Below are 25,293 nucleotides of genomic sequence, written 5' to 3' on the forward strand. Positions count from 1 at the left end.
CTCTCTCCTTGATAGATGTATCTATTATGGGGGTCAAATAATTTTGATGGTGTGTTATATTGGGGGTTTTAAACATCAACAGAATTTTCTCTGAGGCAGAAATAATTTGTCTGCATAGAAGTACATAAAAAGAAAACACCTGGTTGAAATACTTCTCTTTCCCATTAACAGTGGTTCCCAAGATGGCTGCCTGGTTAGACATGACTTCCCTTTTGTTTCACTTAATTTATTTTAATGTATTCTATGGCTTCAGTTATTTGATACATCCTTGCCAAGTTAATGCTCATTCCTAATTCATGTATTTCATTCAGGAATATCACAGTGCCAATAGTTCTGGCTCTAGTTATGTTGCCCTGAAGGAAATGGGACATCATACTGGTGGCCAGTAACCCAAAAGTAATCTTCAGAGGGTACTGAGCTCTAATGGAGAATCTAAATTCCTATATAGATTGAAAAAAATTTGGTCTCCTCTGATGTCTTTTATTCAGGGGCTCCCCAGGGTCTTACAGACACCTGCAGAACCTGCAGGATGAATAAATGTTTTTATTTTCATTTCTGAGTAGGGGAAAAGAGAGGCAAAATGAAAGAAAATTATTTTCATCAGTCACTGACAGACCTACAAAGAGTTCAATGTCTCCCACAATTCAATCACAAGGTGAGGTTTTACAGTGCCCTAAGCACCGAGGGCAAAATGATCCAGCTGTTGCAATAGAACATTTCCATACAGCAAGAAGTTAAACAAACTCCCCAACTTGCCCAGTCCTGGGTTTATCCATGCATATTCCTCATGGGAAGTAAAGCATCAGCAGGTTAGAAGAGTGACTTGATGGATACAAAAAAATCCATATGCTCTGCTGAAAAGAACAGGTACTTTCTGAGCTGCCAACACAGAGCATACACAAAAGAAAACAACTCATTTCCTTTCTACAGAGTGTGAATACCTGATTGTGCAGATGCCAGGTTTGGTAGTCATCTTTGTTACACCTTCGGCTGAAGAGAGACTTGTAGTCCACCTTGACCAGCTGCCATTCAGAACGGAGACTGAAGTGCCCAAAAACTCTGAGCATGGAAGAGAAAGGGGAAAAAAAGAACCAGAGCCAGTTGGAGATATGCTTCCATTAAGCAAATAATTTCTCATGAATCTCTGTTGCAAAAGACAATGCAGTCTTTGAGCTGGGTGCCAGAAAAATGTAATTCAGTCATGAATAACATTTTTCTCTTCCTATAACATCCTAGGGTTTTTTTAGCCTTTTCCTGATTTCTTGCATAGACTCTGTTGGAAGGTCTTCTGTGCCTGTAGTACTTTGGGCCTTGAGTCCAATACAGACAGCTAGGTATCACTCTGGAACATTAAACCAGACTAGAAAGTAATGTCTAATGCCAAGGAGCTATTCTCTTGAGTATAGTGGCTTGGTTGTCTCGGAATCAAAACTTTTCTAGCTGATTCAGTTTCTTTACTGCTGATTCCCAAAATTTCTTTACTGCTGATACCCAAAATAATATATTTGGGATATGGACTGCAAGCAAGTGACCTGCAAAGACAGCAGATCCCTTCTACCTGGTAAATGCTGGCTGCAGCTAGTTATCAGTAGCATGTTTTCCTTAATTTGACTAGTTCACTCATCATCTAAGTAAGCAATAAGTTGACTTTCAGGATGAAAATCACACATTTTCCCATGTAACTCCAGGCCAACAGAAGGCTTGTGTTGAGTAAGGTAATATACAGGAGCAGCTGGAGCTGAAGGCTGAGCCCTCAAAAAATAGTGGAAGGACTCAGACAGAGATCTGAGGCAAATGGGATGATGAAGAAGATCATATAAAATCGAATAGCACCAGAGGCTTCTGCATGAACTTGGACCAGAACATGGCAGCAGAGCTGGTCAGGTCTCTCTAAATGCCATTCCAACTACACAGCCCTCCTTTGCATGCAGGGAAAGCCATGTGCTTGCTAAGTGTCTGGAAGGGAAGGACCAAAGCAACACGAAGCACTGATGTTACACATCACCAAAACACAATCATTATGGCTATTAAGGGAGCCTAACAGTTGGAAGCTCATACTTTCATCAAAGAACATCTAAGCAAAACATCTAAGCAAAACCCTGGTTTGATTAATTAGTTACACCAGGTACCCAGACAAAAGACTCCATCCACCCAGAAATATTGCATGACTACTGCATGGTATTCAGCTTTTGATTAAGTAACAGCTTCCAATTCCCTTAGCCAGTTGTGATTTTCCTCAGTAAGAAGCAGCTTTTAAATCAGCTGCAGTTGGATTTTCAAAGAGGGTGTGATAGGAGGAGATTAGGACAGGTGAGCAGGCTTTAAAAGCCATGAACAAGACTACAGCTTGTCATTGGTGGAGGAACATCTCAGTACATGTAAGCAACAAAACCCAACAATGATCAAGCTGGTTTGTCATTATAACATGCCAACTCCTTGACTATCTCAAATATATAAAACACCCTAAAGCCTTATCTAAAACACAAGCTGCAGGTTTTAAGAATTCTGTAAGTACTGAAACTCATTCATGACACTTGTGAAATGTCATTGTACTACTCCTATTCCAAGACATAGTGGGCAGAGAAAGAAGGACTTCTGGCATCATGATAAAACTACCACCAATCTACAATTTTACTCAAGCCACTTATACAATTAAATTTTTTGCTGTTTTAATTATTCCAGACTACAAAAGAAAGAGGGAGAGAGACAAATTATTTACAAATTTCCCTGAGAAAGCAAAACAAAAACCAAAGAGAAAACTTTGAAGTTTCCAAAGCACTGACTGCGATCCAGATGCTGCTGTGTCACCAGTGTGCCACCATTCTTTGCATTACTTCATCTGAATTTACACTGTAATCACACAGAGTTGTTAGCTTTGCTCTCCTCTCACTGCCCAAATGATTCCTCCTTGTAGACTGTAGCCTGCACCAAAAATTCCTCTGCACTGTGCTGTTTTCTTGAACCAGAGTCCATCCAGAATCAGTCATGCTCTCCCATTTAGACCTGTCTCAGCTCATGGGTGTCTGGGAGAGCAAGGGAGGTGGGGAAGTTCTGACAGCCTGAAGTTGTGGGTTTGCTGTGGACAACTTTCTGTATCTAAGTTCTGCCTCACAGAGTCAAGTTCCAAGAAGCTGACAAGAAGGGGCAAGGGTATAATACAAGAACCACCTGCGATAAACGATTATACAGGTCAGAAATGAGTAGGTGGGGAGGAACTTGTGTGTGGTGGAAGGGATTTATTAGGTAGGTGGTTGCTGTCTCTTCAGAACATTTATTAGTGAACCCTAATTGTGGGGTATTAGTGATAGGAAACACCGCTGTATTCAGGCAAAGCTACAGAAGAATCTGCAAATCCTGTTCCTCAACACAGAAGGCAGATCCTGGACCAAGATCCACCCACGGAAGCCAGAGCAACACAGGGTGCCGTGGCACTTATTGGGAGAAGGAGGGAGAAGAAAGAAATGGGAAATAGCACAGAAGGGAGATGCAGAAAACCTCTGAAATTGTACCCAAGTAGGAGTTCCAATTCCAGTTCCTCTCCCCACTTTTCCTTGGCACTGAGTAAATGCCATTGGCTGTTATGCCACAACTGCTTTCAGCACACACTCTGTTGCTGTCAGGGTACTATTGCACAGCTGGGCAGCTCTCCCATGAATCTTGTTTATCCTGGATGTGACACATGCTTGAAATGTCATTACTGCAGGAGAGCAACTCGGCAGGCAGAAACCAGCAGATTTATACCAGTTCAGGCTTTGACCTGGGTGTTTATTACATAGAAAACATAGCAAGAGGAGGGGAGAACATAATCAAACACAAACATTTGCCTGAACCTGGAAGATTACATGGCTAGAGAAATCCAAAGCTCTGGCAGTCAGTGTATCTCAAGTAAAATGATCTTCCTCAGATTGACCCTTAGCTAACTGTTCGTTCAGCAAAAGATCAAAAGGTTTCTTCTTGCTTTAAAAAAATTGTCAGAACCACTTAGAGTTTTTTATCTATTAAAATAAACTAAAAAAAAAAAACACTCTGCCATTGAAATTCTTCTCTGAAAATGATAATTAATGGAAAGCAACCAGTTTCCTAAATAGAAGGCAATATATTAGCATTCCAAAAGCACAGAGAACTAGCTACTCTTTAATTAAATGATTTCAAAGAAGGTCTTTGTATATAATTGCTATAATTTAAATGGAAACAATACTACACTAAATGTAATTAGAGGAGTGTGAATTGCAAGGATAGAAGACAAAAGAAGAGATCTGAGTTTTCAAGGTCCAACTCTGGGAAGCCAAAACAAAAAAAAGTATATTTTGGTTTTTTCCCCCTCTAAGCAGTCTGATCTGGAAGTACCTGAGAAGCAATAAATGCAAGAATCTAGATGGCATATAGACAGTCAGTTTTCTGACTACACTCCATTTAACATAGGTTCACCAGTCTAAGCCATGGAATGGTAATTGACAGTCTTTAGACAGGACAGATTTTGTTCTGTCCCTCAGAGTAGAGAGTTCAAACTCCACACAAAACCTTAGCTAACAGGAGAGAATCTTCTCAACTGTCTCTAACTTACAGTGAAAACATTACTAAGAAACCAGAAAATGTTTCTCAATTCCTTCTTTAGAGAACTAAGGCAAAGCTTTTATTACCAGGGCTGGGTGTCATTAATTTGCACTAAAAAAAATTATTAGTAAACTGGAAAATAACTGTGAAATGCTTACAGATTCATGGTGAAGTGATTTTGGAATAGGTCATTGGTAAACTCTGCTATAATTATACCTTTCATTAATTAAGTTACAAATGTGGTATCTACTGACTGGATAACCTTCTACAGAATCTACTTTCAAGGAATTTTATTTTTATGTGGTATCTTGTCAAATTGCATTGCTTTGGCCTTGTCATTCCTTGAATTGTTGATAGTTGTGCTTTCTATGTAATTCATTACTGCTCATTCCTGACAGGTCAACAGAATGAATTAAGGGTCACAAGATAACAACTCCTCCACCTCTGGTCTATAGATTCAATCCCTGTCCATGCCTAGGGTATGAGAAACTAATTTCAAATAATAGCTTCTGTATTGGTCACAGGAAAGGCACCAGCTGTATCCATCTGGATCTATCCCTGCTGGCTGTTTCAGATGAGCTGCCCAAGCATGGAAATAGAAATGTCTTCTCAGACTTAAATCAAGTCCCCTTCTATTGCTCCTGAAGTAAACTGCCAGACATTATATGGAGCAAGCATGCATTGAAACTGTCTGTACTTGGCTGGTCTGCACATAGATGGAGGACTTCTCTCCTCACTAGTCAGCCTAGCTACTTCACGTGTAATGGTCAAAGTAATGGTCAAATGCCCCCTGTCTTCAGCTGTGCCCATGAGTTGACACTACATAAACCATCAAACATACTCTTCTTTCTGAACTGCTTTTCCTTCCTTGAAAAACAAAGTAAGAGAGATGAAAAGGTACCTCATTTTCCTTCTCACAAAGTACCTTGGGGGCCTCTGAAGTTAAACGCTAAAAAGATTAGGCCCTATAGATTAGGTTCAAAGCATTTTGAATATCTAAAAATAAATGCAAAAAATATAACGTACTTAATAGATAGCACCTTTTGAGATGAACTAACCATGCAGATAGATGGATGGATCAACATAAAACCAGAAAGAAAGAGAGCCAAATACATACTTTAATTGATAACACTGACAAAAAAAAGCTAATTGCAGTGTCATCATAAATAGACTGTTTCATTTAGCAAAGCCTGAAACCAACCTTGTTGGATTTTTCCCCCCTTTTATTGTAAAAGAAAAATGCTTGCAGTGGAAGTGCCTCAGCAAGCAAAAAATCCCCAACAGTAAAATCACCCAAACTGGTAAATGCTTCAGCAGAATCTGCACTTTTGTTGCAGGAATGTAGAGAGGGAGAAAGTCAAGCGAGACTGTTGTCTGATTTCAGTTAAAAATCTCTCTTCATTTACATCTGTGATTCTAACAAATAATGGCAAAAGTAATTATTTAATGGGCAAATGAACCCAGGAAGTGCTATGAAGCACCATCTGGAAGAACCACCTCCTGGCAGTGTGTGGTGGTTGTTTTTCTTTTCTAGTCAACTGGAGGGGGTGAAATTCTCTCACCTAAATGACGGGGAGCCCCAGACATGCACAACCACAGCTACAGGAGCAGTGGGTAGTTAATACACCACAACTGAAGGTGCTCATTCTCCCTTCGAAGGGAGCAAGAGAAGTACATGCTGATACTGCTGCAACTTTAACAGCTAACTAGGCACCCAGGGCAAATCTCCCTTCCCAACACATATTACCAATGCAGTTTCACAAGCAGAGCTTGGTCAGTGCTGCGATCAGTGCTACTCTCAGTGTAGTAGCATAGCATAGACTAGAGAGCTCCTTTCTACACACAGCTTGGACAGGTATCAGAAGGGCTGACTCTTAGTCACCCAGGGTAGATCCATGCAGCATCATCTTGAACCCATCAGTGTGAAGGACATGGACCAAAGCTATTCAGGTTTGGCTGGTCTGCTCTCAGGAACTCTAAAGTCATTTAGCTTTTGGCCATGCCGTGTAGATCTGGACCTGAGTGGGGTGCCAGGTAAAGCCTGTAAATATCTAAGCTTTGCTTTTCCATTCCTGTGGCTCCAGGCAAGCCTGGGGAACAAAGCTCTTCTGCAAGACCTATTCTGGCACTTATACAGCCAGCACTAAGATGGAGATGAGAAGCCTAGCCAGATCTGAGTTGGGGGTTGCTGTGGGCTATTGTACTTTACACCCCAGTAGAACTGATTGGTTCAAGATCAGCACAGCATGAGTACATGGAGGCAACACAAAGCAGTTGCTGCCAGAGTGCTGGGTAACTTAAACTGGGGTGAGCAGAGGGAGGAGAGAATGGCCTAGCAGAAACTCCAGATCCAGCCAAACATATTAGCTCTAGCTGAGAATTCACTCTGTCCCTGTACAAGGATTCTCTCACTTCCATAATTGTCTTGATTTTATTTGGATTTTTCTCCCCACAAGCCAGGCTACCCTGGTCCTACATTACTTAGGAAAATGTTGAGCCTTTGCTAGAGATCCTGACTCAGTGCACACACTTACAGAAGGACTTGGTAGATAAATGTACCTCCATCCCTTGTTGACATTTATAGCTTTAGAGACAATAAAAGAAAATGCTGACAATTTCACATGACAGAGTTTGTTACAAAATCTGGATCTGAAGCCACCTCTGTGTGAAAACTACCAGAAAGCAAGACCAGGCTCCTACATGCAGGCTGAGTGGTTAGGGCCAAAACCACACAAGCAGCAATGGAACCATTGCAAATTATGCTGGCAGGGTTAGATTTTATGAATGGGGAGTGAGAGATGAGCTATTTCCACATGAATTAAACATAAATCATGGCTTCAGAGAAAACCAAATGGGCTGTGTAACCTCCCAATTGTTTTTTATTAGGGTCTAGATGAAATTAATGTTAAAGGAGGTCACTAGTTACATGGAAATTGGATGGAAAGGGACTGAGACAAGGAGTAGCACCCAACTGAAAGGAACACAGATCTGCAATTAGAGAGTAGCATAGGGAGAGGGAGAGTTATACTGTCTCATGGCTGGCAAGATGATGCATAGAGCAAGAGATGGGAAACAAAGGAAACATAAAAGATGAAAGATGACACTGGAAAAGTAGGCAATTGCTAACAAAATGCACTAATTTTGTTTCTAAACAATAAATACGGTCTTTTAAGAGCCACTTTGGAGCTTTTAATTCAGTGTTGCTTTTGGCTGACCTGTTAAATAGGAACAGTAGCCTGAGGGCACCTGGGTGATGACTCAGGACTGCTGTCTGTGGACAGAAAAAGAGTATGAAAAATGGTAATTTCTTTTCTAAAAAGAAGAGATGCAATTTTTTCCAAATAAAATATACCACTCATTTGGACCTAGATTTTTGGATAGTGCAAAGTAGTGTATTTCCCACAGACCTTCTCAGATATAAGGCCTTGTTCTACTGCTGCTATTCAGAGAGAGGAAACATAACTATGAATACACCAACAGCCGACAGCAGCTTCCATGATGACAAATTTGTTCCACAAAATCTTGGTCTGTATTCTGTTTCCCATGGGGAAAGGTCAAATGAGAATTTGTGAGGAAGTGATTTATTTCTACTTTCAAGTAAAACTGAATGCCACGACATGGAGATTTTCTACAGATAAGAAATTTGAAGTGTTGACCAGATTCACTGACTGGCCATCCATATTGAACTGGTCATGGAAAGCTGCAGCACTGCCAAATTCCAGGTCAGGAGGGACAGAGGAGGTGGGGCAGGAGAAGAGTTTCTGTGAAAACATAAAAGAACCAAAATCTTACAATAAATAATACAATCATGGCAGACCCTTTTCTCTCAGCTTTGGAAAACAGCCCTAGGCACTTCCTCAGTGGGCACTTCCTTTAAAGTGCCAGCAGAAAAGGAAAACCACTGCAAATGATATGGTACAACACGATCTTTCTGTTAGCAAGTAATGCTTGGTGCAATTACTAAGCAATCTGCAGAATGTATAATCATGTACAGGTTGGGCCTGACTTCTCCATTAGTTGCACATGGCAATGAGAAAGACAAAGAAAATGTTTTCTTTTTTTTAATATGAAGTGTTATCAAAATAAGAACTTAGTGAATGACAAACCAAATCTTTTGCAATCTGGTCTTTAAAAAATTTATTTCCAATGTTCCCAAACCACTTTACATGACAATTGCTTCAAAAGAAATATCAGCAACATGAAAGGGAGTGAGAGACACCTGGGAAGGGGGATGGGAATGCACATTAATTTTTAATGCTGTTTTTCAGAAGTATTCTCTCTCTTCTTCAAAGCACTCATGAAAGACAACCAGTTTCTGACAGCTTTGAAACCTGAAGATGCTGTCTCCCTCTTCTAGATAAGACATTGGCAGGTATCAGCAATCTGAGTGTTTCCTCCATTAACACACCTGTGGTCCCAACAGAAGCAGCTGGTTCCCTTATGCTATGTTATCCAACTTCTGGCAAGTGCAGACACTTCAATCTTCCACCCTATGGGTCAGCAGATTCCCAGCAAGAGCTGCCCAATATAAACGTGAACACCACTGCTGAGAACATGTAAGCCCCAAAGAGATGTGACCAAGGTAGTTTGTGGTGGAGCAGGAGGAGAAGCTTTACCTGGCACAGGGTACCAAAGAGAAGGCTCAGAAGAGGGGATGAGATCTGTACCTGGCTGAGTAACAGTGTGACATCGTAGGTGAGCAGCTAGTGGGAGAATTTTCACAGGTTTGGGTCAAAGCGATCCATCAAACAAGAAAACCATGTACAATAATCACATGAGCACAAGTTCTCCCTAAGAATAAAGGCTTCTGAAATGCCTCAAACTATAGTATGGCTTCTCTGGAGAGCTGCTCTCCACAACTCACTGCAGTCCAATGATGAAAAATCTGTTAGAGTGAACTCTGCAGGCAACCCAGCATTGAGCCTTCCAAGCTCCCAGCTGGTGTGTTGTACCACCCTCTGCCCCATGCAGGATCAGGGCCAGGCTGAGCTGAAAAAGAGCTGAGGCCATACGGTTTCTCAGTCCCCCAGAGGGATCAGGGTACCAGAATACTTCATGGCTTGCTCTAACAGAAAGATGAAAGACTCTGAGGAACTAATGTGAGTTGTACAACCCACACCAGGCCTGAGTGCTTTGCACAGTGAGAGTAATGTTTGCCCTAGAAAGCTGAAGAATACAGGCTGCATTATAACTAGTGGCTGGAATCTTCTGAGTACAAAGTGCAACTGCTGGGAACTGATCTCAGGGCACAGACATCCTCGTTCTAAGGCCCAGTAAATCTCATAACTGTCTGAGAAAGATTACTCTAAGCAGATGTTCTCATGACCTGATTTGTCTATGCAGGTGCCACAGAAGGATCTCGGCTCAGACTGCAAGCATCAGCAGCACGATCAATATCGTGCCTCTGTGGGCTGCTTAGGTGAATTCATGCAGCAATCAGAAGGCTAACAGACAGAGCATTGCTCTGGCAGGGAGGGAGAGGGGAGAAAGGTGACGCTGATTAATCTGTGATCATTAATAATGTCTTTAAGTCTTGGAAACAAAGATAATGATATGGGTAATCAACTGTCTTACTCTAGGGTGTAAACTGATCATCTGCTGGGATAAAATGGGAATTCCTGTAACACACATTTTCTTGTCCATTGTAAAGTCACTTGATGGCATTAGCAGATTGATCATATGCTCACAAAGTCCCAGCTACTCATTACTTCCAGAAGGTTTTGAAATTAGATCAGATGACACGGGAATGCAGCTCATTATAGCAACTGTCAATATCCTCTCAATCACCTTGTTTTCCTAATTTAATAACTATATTTGCAATTTCTGTTCTCAGATCAAAGACTAAATGATACTTTTCTTTCTGTATGCAGTCATTATTTTCACAAATTCACTTTAATTTCATGGATTCTATTATTCACTTTAATTTCATGGATTCTGTTCTGGAGAGTCCTTATATAGGTTTACTCACTGCAGTTTGCACAGCCCCACGAGTGAGGTCAGTGCAATGAATTCACAAGGGCATATCAGAGCCCTGGAGCAAAATCTATAGCTATTAACTCTTGATTTCCCTTACCCTACAACAATAGCAAAGAACAATGCCAGATATCTGCATCACAAACTGACAAAGAAAAAATTAAATGTGAGATAAAGCCACAATGAAGCCCACAATTAAAACCTACCAATCTTTTCTAGGTATCTAATGGTCCCCTAACCTTTGAAAAGCACTTCCTTTTTGGTAGGCCTGACAGCATGCACAGGCTGACTGGTCAGCCTTGGGTCTCAAAAGAAGTGAAGATAAATAGGAGTTCAGAATCCTTCACCACCACAGCCCCTGTACATGACCCTGTCTGTTTTCTGCTGCAAGCTGCAAACTGGACTTAGAAACCTCTGGTGCAATCTTTCCTCTAGGTTCCCTCTTCATCTCAGCAGCCAGCAACAGAAATTGCAGAAGATTTTTTTTTTCTTTTTTTTCAGACAGTTTCTTTTTCTCAGAGTGAAATGAAAAAGAGACCAGAACGACGGCAGGAGAGTTTGAAGGCCTCTGCTGGGCCATAGCAATTGAGGAACTCTGTCCCTTTTCTTTATGCATGTTGGACATAAATCTGAGTTCCTTCTAGGAAAAACAATCTCTTGGTGTTTCTGCCATCGACTCACCTCTTCTCTCAGTTGCTGAGATTGCTAGTAGCTGTGGCAGCTGTGGAGGGCAAAGGCTGGCCCAGCTCTTCTGACCACATCCCAGCAAAGGCACTATCACTTTTCCATCACTTATTTTCGATGTACTTTTCTCAGCAGAACCCCTAGAGGCAGCAGGTGCACAGCTCCCTGCTCCCAAGGAGACAGAATCTTTCAACAACATTGTGTCAGCTTGTAATTTTCTCTCCTGTATCAGCTTTTAAATGTGACAGCAAGATTTGAGCAGAAGGCAGAGAATGCTGCTTTCGTTAAAGACCAAAGATGATAGTCACCTTATCAGAAAGTGATAGAAAATTGAACTTGGACCTGGAAGGTGTTGCCCCTCTCTCATACACAATCTACTGAATCTCTGCTGAGTGCTAATCAGAATCTGTGCACATTGCCTTCATACCTGCACATACCTTGCTGATATCTTCTACAAGTCAGTCAGTTCTTCAGAATAAAAGTTAACTTATGGAACTCCTAGCCACATGATAATGTGACTGCTAAATTTTTTAAGGGTTTTAGGGGGGAAAAAATAGGAAAAAAAAAAAAAAGAATGTCTTAGGAATACAAAAAATACTGAGGAGAAGAAAGTACCTTATTTCAGATCTCTGTAAATGGGAGAAGTCTACAAGAGCATCTTTTCATATATAAATTCTATGTTAAAATATTTAAATATACATATATAAATATGCATTAAATAAATAAATATTTAGTGTCTTCTATTTGCCCCTGTTGGAACATGGAACTGAGCTAGAGGACCTCTAGTCTGACCAAGCAGGGCCTGTGCTGTTAATGCTCTCTTCCTCACCTCAAAACTCTCCTGGCAGCCATCTCATCTTTTTCAACATTTCTCAGTTACTTATTCATTCTACCCGACTCTTCTGCCACCCAGTGATGGATTGCCAGTAATTTTATGGGTCTCCTGGAAGAAAAACACTCCTACTTCACCTCTGGTAAAGATGCATGGCCATGTAAACGAGAAGGTGTTAGAACAAGCAAGGCTCATAACCTCTTAATTTACCAGCAGGAACATTTGCTAGCACACACATAGCCAAGGACAGCAGTCACAGCAATGCTAGCAGACCAGCCTGTGTTAAATCCTCTCACTGAAAACATTAATGCTTAATGATGCTTACACAGATATATATGGATCATTAAATACACTTACATAGAAACACACATATATTTTTATCCACACATGTGGGTGTGTCTACATAAATATATATTTATTAGCACAAACTTAATGATCTCCATCTATAAATGAGTGTCTGCACGCACACACACATATAATTAGCCTACTGTGGGCTTTGAAGCAAAAATGTTATTTCTCTTTATTAAGTTTGAAGGGATGCTAACACAGGAGATGAAGTGACAGGAGTAATAATTATGAGTCAGAGCTGGAACAACATAAAGCTCTTCTCTGGACCCACAAAAATATCTTAATCACTGATTTGAATGACACAGACTAGCAGCTCTCTCAAGCAAATACTGCTTTTGTTAGGATATATGACAGTTGCCTAAAAGGGGAATACAATCTAATTCCATTCCCCTGCTGGACAGAGGAAAGGAATTACCTGAGCAAGTAACATGCCTTGCATATGGCTTGTCAACACAAAAATGTTAGATCTGAGCCATTAGAATGTGAAACCATTAGAAGATATACTAGGTGCCAGTGAGGGTTACAGGACAGAAATTAGAAAACCATAGATTTCAAAAAGGTTAGTGTCTTCTAGGTACTCATTGGAAGACCTCAGAATGTGCCTAACCCCTTGCTCTTATGCATTTGAGTTATTTTTCTGGAGGACTCTTCACCAAACACTGCCATACACTTTGGTATGCACCTCTCAAAGGGAGCTAAACTGACCACCTTGTCAAATGAGATGAGTGTCAAAACAGTAGTGAAAGAAACTGCAGAAGTAATGTAAGAAGGAAGAGTGGATTCACTTTGGTTAGCCAGTAGCTCCAAGTCAGACCAGCTCACACAGACTCATGATATTTTTCTGTGTCCCAAAACTACATTCTTAGTAGAGGCCATTCAGCTATGTTTATAAGCAAGTAATTCATTGTTGTACCCCTATAGGCATATGAAATAACAAAATCATAGAATAATTTAGGTTGGAACAGACATCTGCAAGACATCTTGTCCCATTTCACACTAAGAGCATTTCCCAATTCAAAGTACACTAAAATATTCAGAATCATTTAACACCCCTACATGCAAATCTACAGATTTTATCACACTACTAAGTTCTTTAGGACTATTTTAGGATGTGTATACAGAGCAGAAAGCACAGAAGATCCCCAAAGCCTAGGATGCTCGTACAACACAGACCACTACTGCTCATGTAACAGCCATAAAGTGGTATGAAATTCTGTGCCAAAAGTGTTGCAGCTTCCTACAGCCTAGAGACCCCCTCACAGGATGTGCCACAAAATGAAGGCTGAGAATAGACATCATTCTACTGATATACAGATTTTAATAAGATAGCATAATGAAAATATTGTTAATAATGCAATATGTTAATAATAGTTGGAGTATAATAACTATTTAATACACATTTCCCTCAGGATATTATTTATTGGAAATAGTTGAACACGGTCCACTTGGATGCAAATCAAGGGAGGAAATTTTCCCTAACAGGAATCAGCTGAGACCACTAGCTGAAATACTAGCTGAAATATATGCATCAATAAAAGTGTGTCCAGCAGGTCTGGGGAGGTTTTTCTACCCTTCTACTCTGCCCTGGTGAGACCACACCTGGAATACTGTGTCCAGTTTTGGGCTCCCCAGTTCAAGAGAGACAGAGAACTGCTGGAGAGAATCCAATGGAGAGGATGATTAGGGGACTTGAGCATCTCCCCTATGAAGAGAGACTGAGAGCCCTGGGGCTGTTTAGTCTGGAGAAGAGAAGACTGAGAGGGGATCTGATCAATGTCTATAAATATCTGAGGGGTGGGTGCCAAGTGGAAGGGGCCAGGCTCTTTTTGGTGGTGCACAGTAATAAGACAAAAAACAACAGGTACAAGCTTGAGCACAGAAGATTTCACCTCAATATGAGGAGAAACTTCTTTATAGTGAGGGTGACAGAGCACTGGCACAGGCTGCCCAGAGAGTTTGTGGAGTGTGCTTCTCTGAAGACTTTCCTAACCCACCTGGATGCTTTCCTGTGTGGACTACCCTGGGTGATCCTGCTTTGGCAGGGGGGTTGGACTTGATGATCTCTGGAGGTCCCTTCCAACCTCTAATGTGCTGTGATACTGTGAAAAGTCACTAATCTGACTGGCTTGGCAGTACACAAATATAAGCACAGTCTTGGTCTCTCTGCCTCAGACTTGCTTCAACTCTTTCAGCGTACCAACTGATCCCATAGTCAGCTGTGGGATGCTAACCCCACATCCTTGTGCTCCTCTCATTAGCTTCATAAACTCACTGAGATTTCTATGTGCAATCACAAATGTACTTCCAACCATCACATGTTATCTTGGTTCAGAGCATGGCCGGTAGCAACAAAAAAAATTATTTATACTCAGCCAAAGCTTTCACAAGCTCAGCTTGATCCTACACTGCCCTTGCAGATGAGTTCACTAAAACTCTCATGGGTAAGAAATACTTCAGTGATCTGCATAGAAATGGTTCACATATGGCCTTTCTAAATGGGTTTGATTTTTTTCCTCCTCAATCCCTTTAATGCTGTGGGTAGGAATTTCTCTAAACATTTACGGCAAGTATTGTGTGAAATTGCTCCGTATGGCTTTTACAGCCTATTAAGAATAGTTCTAAAAATTGCTAATGATGACAGTAATAATAAAAACAATACCAATAACAGTAGCAATAACAGTATGCCCACGAAGATTTCAAATGAAAGAGTCAGCTCTCAACAAAGCTGATGCATAATATTCAGCAAGGTAACTCCATTCCGACATTCTCCATCTGAGATATAAGCAACAATGACCTTAGATTTTAAAGGCATCTTTCATCTCAAAAGCAAACTGCATTGATTTCTAAAATAAATAGGATAAATCCACAGCTAGTTGAAACTGCTTAGCTCCATTGATTTCAATGAAGGCAATGATCTGCAGATTTATTTGAGCTCGGAACTGTTTCTCTGCATGTATGTGTGTGTGTGTCTGCACACGTGTGGTTGTAAAGCAGCACATGTTGGCCACAACCCAAAATTTCACAGAAAATCACAATGTTAACCAATAAAGAAAGTGACAGATCATTGCTGCATTTGGAGAAAAATACTCAGTGAACAGAATGCAGGCTCTAATCTTTAGCTGGGGGTTGGCATTTCCCCAAAGGGATGGTCACGGCAGTCTTAGAATCATAGAATCACAGGATTGTTAGGGTTTGAAGGGACCTCAAGGATCATCTAGTTCCAACCTCCCTGCCGTGGGCAGGGACACCTCACACTAGATCAGGGACACCTCACACTAGATCAGGTTGCTCAGAGCCACATCCAGCCTGCCCTTAAAAACCTCCAAGGAGGCTTCTAGCACCTCCCCAGGCAACCTGTTCCAGTGTCTTACCACCCTCATGGTGAAGAAATTCTTCCTAACATCCAAACTGAATCTACCCATTTCTACTTTTGCTCCATTCCCCCTGGTCCTATCACTACCTGACACCCTAAAAAGTCCCTCACCAGCTTTCTTGTAGGCCCCCTTCCCAAAGGCCACAATAAGGTCTCCTCAGAGCCTTCTCTTCTCCAGACAGAATAGCCCCCAACTCTCTCAGTCTGTCTCCATAGGAGAGGAGCTCCAGCCCTCTGATCATCCTGGTGGCCCTTCTCTGGACACGTTCCAGCATGTCCATAGCCTTATAATAGGAGCTCCAGAACTGGACACAGTACTTCAGGTGGGGTCTCACCATAGTGGAGTAGAGAGAGTCTTGTGAAAGGGCTAACAGGTATATCACATGCTGGTACGATTTACTCTTTGCAAAAAGAGAGGCAATACAGATAGCAAGACAGCAGATGCACAGATATATTCTTCTATACAAACATGTACTACACTTTTATAAAGAAAAAAGTCAAAGCAAAGGCATGGTTTTGAAGTAAAGGAAAACCAGCAACTGATGCCACCTCTACTCTGATAAAATCTCAACAACTATCTGTGCCATAAAAATGAATGCTGCCTTATTCTAGCCCAGCACTATTTGGGAAACAAACTTAGAGAGTGCTGCTGCTATGCTTTATAGCCCTGCAAGATAACCATGATTATTTCTCCTGGTCTTTCCAGGACACTTTAGCACAGGCAATATAGATGAGCTATACAGGAGTTGGCTACACCGTCCTCATCCTCCCAAGACTGCAGCACTTTCCTGGGTTTGGCAGGGATAGAGTTATTTTTCACAAGAAGCTGGGAGGAAGCATGGCCAGGACATCTGGCCCAAACTAGCCAAAGGAGCATTGGATGCCATATGGCAGTCATGCTCAATATATAATTGGGGAGTTGGCTGAGGGGAGGGAGGATCACAACTCTGGAACCAACTGCATTTTGAGTTCCAGGTGGTGAGCAACTGCATCATGCATCATATAATCACAGCATCACTCACTTTATACATCCTTTCATTAGTTTTTATTGTTATCAATAATGTTCTCTTTGTACTACCAAACTGTCACAAAGCTTTACCTTTTTCTTCTGATTCTCACCCTGACCATACTGAGTGGGGAGGAGTGAAAGAATGGCCACGTAGTGCTTAGTGCTGGGGTTAAACCACAACAAACACCAACACACTGCTTCTGTCATGACATAGGTGGCACAGAAGACAGCTCAGATGACCTTTTGTCAGAAGAGGATTTTCCTAAAGGACTTTTCTTGCAGCTTAGGTGATCTCAACTGCAAGTACAGACTGCTCCTCACCACTGTTGCTTCTGCTGATGTAGGTCTGGTTTTTTGACTGGCATACCAACCTAAATCACACAACCCTGTCAGAATAAGTTCAGCTCACTAGCAGAAATGCCCAGAACACATAACTGTTATCTGCTCCAAGCTTCCTCAGACTACGGTGACAAACAAACACAGCAGTCTGCTCTCTGTCTGTCACTACCTGAGACACCAGCAATGAGATCCACCTACTCATTTCTGCCATGTGTAAGTAGGCAGATGGACTGAAGCCCAGAAGAAAATACACTGGGCCTGAATCTCTTTTGTCTTGCAAGTAGTGAAAATCTGTAGGGATTCTAGGGGCAGAAGGCAGGAAAAGCAAACCAACAGTAATGTGAAATATATACTGCACCTCCTGTCCCTGAGTTGGGACAACTCAGTGTCAGATACAATTAAGCAAAGACACTCCCCTTCAAACCACTGCAGGTATCCCTCAGTTCAAGGCATTTTATCTACCTTGCTTTCTGATCATTTTCAGAAAACTGTTTCAGCCAGGTCAGAGAAAATACAGGTAAGAAGACGTTTCTGCAAGCAGTGAAGGCATCTAGTCCTTTGTTCAGAATCCCAGAGCAGAGCATTCTGATCTGCTTTATGCAAGAGGCTGGATGACTCTTTAAAGGTGCCTTTGAACTTCAAAGGTTCCCACTCTTCCCTGGTTTTTAAAATCAGATACTGTCCTGTTCTTGGGCCAACACTACTCCACCAGTTTCAACAGCTTTATGTAGCACTACAGCACTTTTGGAAAGAGGAAGGCCCAAGCACCTTCAGTGCCAGGCTCCTCCTTCCACGGTATAGGTGAATTATAGCATATTACAGCCCAGACCAGGAAGGTTATTCTGAGCTCAGTTATGCATATGCTCACCTTTAGCTTGAGCTAAACCCAGATGTACAATCCACAATGCAGATAGCAAGCAATGAGGTTTGGGGATATTCGTGCCCAGCAGCAATTTCAAAAGACAGTCAAGCTGCACTACTGGAGTAAGCACAGAACTGACATCAGGTGCAACCACACAAATCTCTAGTCTCTCAAAAGCACTGCAGTCCCTGGGCCACCAGATCCAAGGAACACAATCTCAGCAGGAATTATGGTGGATGTCACTACTCTGAGCTCTTACTCCAAATAAGAAGATGTGGCAAACAAGGCAGATCAGGGCAGATGTGGCTTCATCTAGCCAAGGCATGAAAACCTCCAGGGACAGTGATAACACAACTTCTCTGTAACCTAACCAGGGGTACACCACTCCCCAGAGAAGCAGATTTACCTACTGTTCTATCTGAACTACCAAGCTACAGACTGGAACCATCTCTCCTTGGGACCATTTTCCTCTGCCACTACTTGAAGAGTATGGCTCCATGATTTTTTTCGGGCACATGACACATGGACAGTCCACATGATGGTCTGTCACTATCAGCAAAAGCTACAGAACAGCACCATGCCTTCAGGCAACACTGCACAATGCTGCATCTCCTATCATGAGGCTCACAATGCATTTGGGGATCTCCAAGCATACCTTTTGCCATCACATTTTAAAAGAGTTAAGAAGTGCTGTACTTACGTCATTATCTGAGTCTCTATGCCAGGGTCTACAAGGGATCCATCCACAAAAAGTGGTGTTGATGTGAAACTGTATTTACTCCAGGATCTTCCCTCATCAAAACTCACCCTGGGATAGAAACAGACAAGATTTATACACATAAAAAGGCTTACTTTAGAGCAACTGCAGCAATTAAATGTTGGCTAAGGTCTGCAAGCTCCAGTAGCTAGATTTATAGGCAAGCACTAATCTTTGCCATTTCCCAGCCCACTAATTCACGCTCTTGGTGTACTGTGAAGGATCAAAGCCTTAGAAAGTATAAACAATGACAATAAGGACATGGATAGACTTGATCCAGCTGTACATCAGACCTCAAAGGATCAAAGGGGCACTGCCAAGTCCTAGTTTTGGATCTGCAACAGTACTTGGCATGAGGCATCACTCAGAGTGTAAGCAGCCCTGGCCTGAACACATGAAAATTGCTGTCAACACCATGAGAAATTTCAACCCATGCATATATCAATGCCATATGGCATTAGCTACAATGTTTCTAGCCCTTTTAATTTTTGGGGGGTATGTCATCTCAGAGGTGATGACATTTTTCTTCATTTTACAGAGAGGTGGAGGGTGGAGGTTAAACAGAGCCACAGTCAGTAGTTAGTCTGGGTGCTCTTTGCCTGCACAGTTGGAAAGCAAAGCTGTATGCTAATTACAATTAAAGCATTTCCCCTCTTGGAGGCTGAGCATGTTCACACTGTTAGTGACAAGCCAGGGTAATTCAGTGGCTTTTGATCAACTGTCCTTACCCACAACCACTGTGCACCTTACTTTGTTTTTATCAAGGAGCACATGTATCCTAACCCAGATGACAGGAACTTGGATGAATTATAGTTAGCACAACAGACTTCTAGATTAGCAGAGGAGGGTTAGCAAACCCTGCTCTCAGCTGTGCCCCAGCAACCTCTCTGTCTCTGACAACTGCAAAGGAGTAGATGAATGAACAGTCTAAGTGACCATATCATCAAATAGTCTGGGTCAGGACTCTGGTGGCTTTTGCCTTAGTGACCCCTCCCAGCCTCCCTCCTGGCCTCCCCCCATGCCATCCATAGGCCAGGAGCTCCACTGACACAGCCTGGTCACGAGTGTGTCATGCAGGCTGATGTCTCAAGCCTTGTCCCTTGTGCTGGGGCTGCTCCTGGCTGTCCTGCTCCTAGCTGGGAGTGGTGGCATGAACCCTGGATGCGAGATTCTGCCCTGCTGTCCCAGGGACCTCGGTCAGCTCTCAGCTTCCCAGCCCTCAGCGAGCTACCAGCCTGTTGCCACAACAGTGCAGCAAACAGCCAGAGGAGGGTGTGCACACTGCAGTAGAAAAGGCAGGCAACCTGCAGGCTGTCAGCATCCAACTCCCAGAGCTGCTGCCCATGAGCAGTTCTGAAAACAACTGCTTACAGCTCTCACTGCCCCCCGACTCCCTACACGAGATTTCTGCCCAGAATTACAGGTCCAAATTACACCAGCAAAGGAAGAACAAACAGAGAAACACAGACGTTTATTGGCTCTAAAATGATTTGACCCTTCCCCAGCAGTGTCATTAAAGAATTCTCTGTAATTCTGTGAGGTACTTGGGCTGTGAAGGCTGACAGATTACTCTCCGTGGGCATTACCAAAGAGGTAATCATGGCACAAGCTTCTTCTCTGAATGGCAGGAAATATTTGCCCTTTTAAACTGAGAATAAAAAAGAAGTTTGCCTTAATTTCTAGGCAAAGCAAGCTTGGGGAGGATGCTCATGTGTGTACACACCTGCATCTGAGCACCTAGATTTGTCCAAAAGGGTCTTGCCAGAAATTGAATCCTCTCAGGGACATTATCTGAGATGCCACCAACAGACCAGGAGGCCAGTGTAATATATATTACAAACAATGGTCCGCACCATTCTCAGATCTCTAGTGTGAAAAGCCAAGGCTTGCAGCCACCATTCCCTTAATATCTGCCTCCCACAGCACTTAGCAAAACACCTTCACCTGACTCTCAGTGCAAATCTAGCAGAATAGGAAGCTGACTACAGACCAAAGACAGAAAGCTAGAAGGACAACAGCATATAAAACAATTATCTGTCCTCAATCTATTTATTTAAATGTATATATCTTCACATACACCTGTGCATTTGTATGCTATTCTGCTTGCATGCTTATCTATCTAAACAGCATTTCAGTTTCTGGGGAGCAGCATGCTTCATTAGCTTAGCTACAGTTTTCTTGACTTTTCAATTATCCACCCCTCTTTTCTCCAGGATGAAACTTACTGTACAATGTCTCAGCCTGAGCTCTAATAGATATACATGCATATTTTAATCTAGTCCACTCCTGCCCATAAAACAGGTGCCTGCAATATGAAGTAAATTCCAAAGCCCCTAAGGGTAAACTTTTGGAGAAAACAGAGCGTATGGATAAGAGTTCTAAATCACTACTCATTGAATAGAATGGGTGAGGCACTCATTGTACTGCACATAGTCTCCACAAGACCTAGTGGAAAGGGAGAACATCTGAAAGGAAACTTTGCAAAGTGAACAAAGGTGAATGGGGCTCTCAGCTCCAATTGAAAGTCAACCTGTGACAAAATCTTTCCCACTATCTACATAAAGGCACTTATATGTAATGGGCTTTTTACACCCAAAGGCCCTTCACAAGGTAAGACACAACTAAAACAGTTAGACCTGAGTTGCATAATAAAGTAAGAAATGTTTAATACATGACTTGAGGCTCTTTCAATAAGTGGCTCACCCTTCACTCTCTCAGAGCCAAACTTGCCACAGCCTGATATATCTACTGCTGGTGACACCTACCCTTGGCTAACACACACTTCTGCCTTGGTTCACACTTGGTTTGGTCTAAAGACTTTGACATGGTATTGATGTCCTCTTTCCTGAGGGTACTTCAGGCATTAACTACTGAGTTACCTATCAGAGGCAAATGTTTCTGGTCACACAATAATGCATTCTAACCATATACAGAAGGCTGGAGTCTTCTGGGAAAATCATTATGGATCTACCCTGCTATTACTCTCCTCTGTATGTTTGGTTATGGAGGCTGTTGGCAAGAGAAAGCTAGCCTAGACTAACCCCTGGACCTGACTCTGCAAAATAATGTATATTAAATGATGACTGAAACAAACTTGCTTATGATAAATCAAACAATCTGTGTCCTGAACACTAGAAAGCAAGACAAGTATTGCAAGCCTCATTGTAGATACAATGGCTTGCTTGCAATTCCACACAGAGGCACAGACCTCTTAGAGAACATTTGATTCCCCTATCTTAGAAAAATTAAAAAGCCTAAGGAATATGAGCCAATACATCCTGTGGTTAAAAATCCACCATTACACCAAAACTCAAGTAGTTGTTTCTTTAGCTCAGGTGGTAAAAAATATGCTCAAATGCAACATATTCAAACTTCAACAGAAATCTACGGTGTAGTCATCCCAGAGTTTGTCAGGTCAGGAATATAAAGTCCAGAAGCTTTCCATATTGAAAAAGTAGCCATTAATGTTCTTAAAGTACATCTCTGGAACATTAGCTTATGATGTGTAAAGACAGTCTGTCTTGAGGCCTCCAACCACTGAATGACTGTAATTTAACTGAAGGATTTTGTCCCACAATGACTCAGGTAGAGGAGACCTTAACACCTCATCACTGCTGCCAAACACCATTGCTTTATTTTCCTGTTTGACTGAAGGCCACGTTTCCTGTTCTGCACGAGGAGCATGAGACAGGCATGCCCTTAGCACCATCAAGATGAGAGATGACTTAATCTTGCAGACAGGAACACAAACCTTGCCTCTGAAGGATATTTCTAAGTAATTCATTTCTGAACAATATTAGAAGCTGTGCAGGTCAGTCTGCTCTAGTCTTTCACTCAAGACTAGAGGCTGAAGGTGATGCTAACACATCCATTTGCTCTAAACAAAGTTAGTTCTGAATTTCAGAATGACTGTCTCTAATGCTTAGCTGGTGCAGGAGTGAGAGGGACAAAGGCAAAGAATAGGATAATTTTGAGCAATATCTTTAGTGCTTAGACTGTTATAAGCCATTTATACCAAAATAGTATCTTTAACTGAAAAATCATTTTGCCCTATTCTACCTCCAATGCTATTCAGTTGCCACTGATGCATCTCTGGAAATCCTATAGGACACAGCAATCTTAGCAACATCTCTCTGTTGTCCTTACCAACTCATACTGCCCTTCTCTCCCCTCCTTTAGCTGTCTTACTTCCTTTAATTGTCTTACCAGCTTAGTACTAAATTGTGTAAAGGCAAAGCAGAAGTGAGGGGGACATCCTCTCAGAAACACCTGAAGCAAAAAGGAGGACTTCTTGTTCATTGTATATATGTGTCTGTTGGAAAGAAACCCCACTTGAAGTCTCATAGTACATGAGTGCAAAGAGTGATTTATATAATCCTTCCCCTCCTACGGCTCGGAGATATATGTAGCTGATTATGTGTATTTATAAAACTGTACAATAATCATCACATTAATCAGCAAAATCAACATGACATGTAAACCCAGATAAGAAAGATCTCATTTGCTCTTTTTGTAGCAGACCTCAACCACATGATGCAAGAGCTATCAGTCTCTGCCAGCTTATTGCCATCAGGAAACCTTCTCAAAGTAACAAGTTTCCTTACCACATGTGTCGGATGGGCACTGATGTGTGCTTCATGGCCACCAGAGCCCCTCCCCAGTCTAGAAACCACACGTGGTATTCTTCCTCGAAGATCTGCAAACAAATCAGTTACTGCATGAGTGCTCCACTCCACTGGGTAAGGAAGATGCAGAAGAAGAATGGTAAAAGGCTCCCTGCTTTCCTTTTCTCTGCAAAACATACCTGTCTCCAGGAATTTCCACCATCAGAAGAGATGAACACACCAATGTCAGTGTAGGAAAGCTCAGAACCAATGTTGCCTGCAACACAAGCAAGCATCAGACATTCTTAAATGAAGACAGAACTGAATTTTTTCCAAGAAATTAAAACTAATTGGCCTGATCATTGCTTTTTTGCTGACATTGATTCTGTCCTCATCTACCATAGCCAGGTGGCCACATTCATTTACAAGAGCTGCGCCATTTGAAAATTGACACAGGGGAGAAAGAGTATTGTTGGCTTATTTTCCCATGGACAGCATGGTCCATAATCATGAGCCACTAAAAGCAGGCCTGTGCTAGGCAAGGACTTATGTACCCCCAAATCTGTGTGTAAAAGCCCATGCCCATTTGTCTGCATACAAATCATCAAAATGGCAGCAGACGAGTGGCCACCGACCCCAGCTACCAGGTGTTCCGTTCCATACTCATTCTTCTCCAAACTTGGTAGTCTTTGTGCTCTGGCTGGTTAGTTCCATCCCTGTGATCTGCCAGTCTTTGCCAGGGGTAAGTTTATTACCTCTGTGAAACTCAGGCCCCACTGAAGCCCATGACTAGAAAGTCTGTTTGATTCAACTGAGCTCAGAACCTGCAGTCAGATAAACAAAGCTGCTTCCTAGGTTGGCAATTAATGAGGATTATGGTGTAATAAAATAAAAGTTCTACTCAAAGGGAATCTTATTTGTTTAGGTGTGCACCTGGGGGCAGGAATGGCTCAGAGAACTACAGGGGGTCAAATAACTCTGCAGCAGAGAGGTAGAGACCAGACTGAACAGCATTCCAGGCAATGTTGATTGTTTTCATTGACCTAGCTGTCCCAGATTGTGAGTTTGAAGTTACTGGTTTCTTGCTATCATTCTTAATTTTAGTCTTGTCATTCTCATTACGATGGAAACTGTTTTGCTGACAGCCTTATGGGATGAACTACACTGCCTTCACTATGCATTATGGAATGGACATGTCACATATCAAACCCAGGCAAAGAAAAGCTCAGACATCAACCCCAACCATGTATAGGGAAAACACAGCAAAATATCATTTGAAGACACAGCTTAGAGCTTGTGCTCAGAGGTGTTTTTCAAGGTCCCTCATCTGAGATGGCAGAAAGAACCTCAGATTTTACAGTGATCAACATAAATACAGAGTAAATAATGATTTAGGACTAAATCCCCACCCCTCTGGACCCTCTGAACATCCACAAATAATTGCAACAGAGAGATGACCAATATCTGACAAGTTTGCACAAGCCTTGAACAGACCCTAACAGCTTCTTCCCCACACTGCCCTGAGCTCAGCATCTTCCTTCAGCTTCCAGAGTTAAAACTCCCACAAGCATCAGGCTCACTGAATAATGCAGATCTGTTCTAAATGAATTTCTTCTCACCTCCCCACTTCCCAAAGAACCCAATGATTCAGGGAAAAACTACCACAGTTAAGGAATTGCTTTTTCTGCTGGTCTGTCAGCATACCTTCAATCAGTGCTAGGTGGTATGAACATCTGTCCCACGGGAAGAAGGCAGATGTAACACTGACAGATACTCCATCAGAAGGCCTCCCAGTGTTAATGGCCCACCATATTGTGGTCAAATCCAGGACTTCTTTATTCAAAGCCCAGGATTTTTTTTTTTGCCCAGCAAGCCACTCTTATACCTGCCAAATGAGACTTGTTTCTAAAGCAGGTGTAATTTCCTCATGAGGAAGAAAGAACTAATTTTTTTTTTTC

General features: G+C 42.0%; 1 protein-coding gene across 1 annotated transcript in view; it reads right to left on the minus strand.

Moving 5' to 3' along the window:
- SORCS3 (sortilin related VPS10 domain containing receptor 3) overlaps positions 1 to 25,293 on the minus strand; it is a 306,703-nt gene that overhangs the window by 37,679 nt on the left and 243,731 nt on the right. The window contains exons 12-15 of the mRNA XM_054382068.1: positions 23,536 to 23,612; positions 23,336 to 23,427; positions 18,675 to 18,782; positions 942 to 1,059 (exon numbers count right to left, since the gene is read on the minus strand). Of these exons, the coding sequence (XP_054238043.1) occupies positions 942 to 1,059; positions 18,675 to 18,782; positions 23,336 to 23,427; positions 23,536 to 23,612 (395 nt within the window). The remainder of the gene's footprint in view (positions 1 to 941; positions 1,060 to 18,674; positions 18,783 to 23,335; positions 23,428 to 23,535; positions 23,613 to 25,293) is intronic.

This window comes from Indicator indicator, chromosome 7 (assembly GCF_027791375.1).
Source record: "Indicator indicator isolate 239-I01 chromosome 7, UM_Iind_1.1, whole genome shotgun sequence".
NCBI classification, from domain to species: domain Eukaryota; kingdom Metazoa; phylum Chordata; class Aves; order Piciformes; family Indicatoridae; genus Indicator; species Indicator indicator.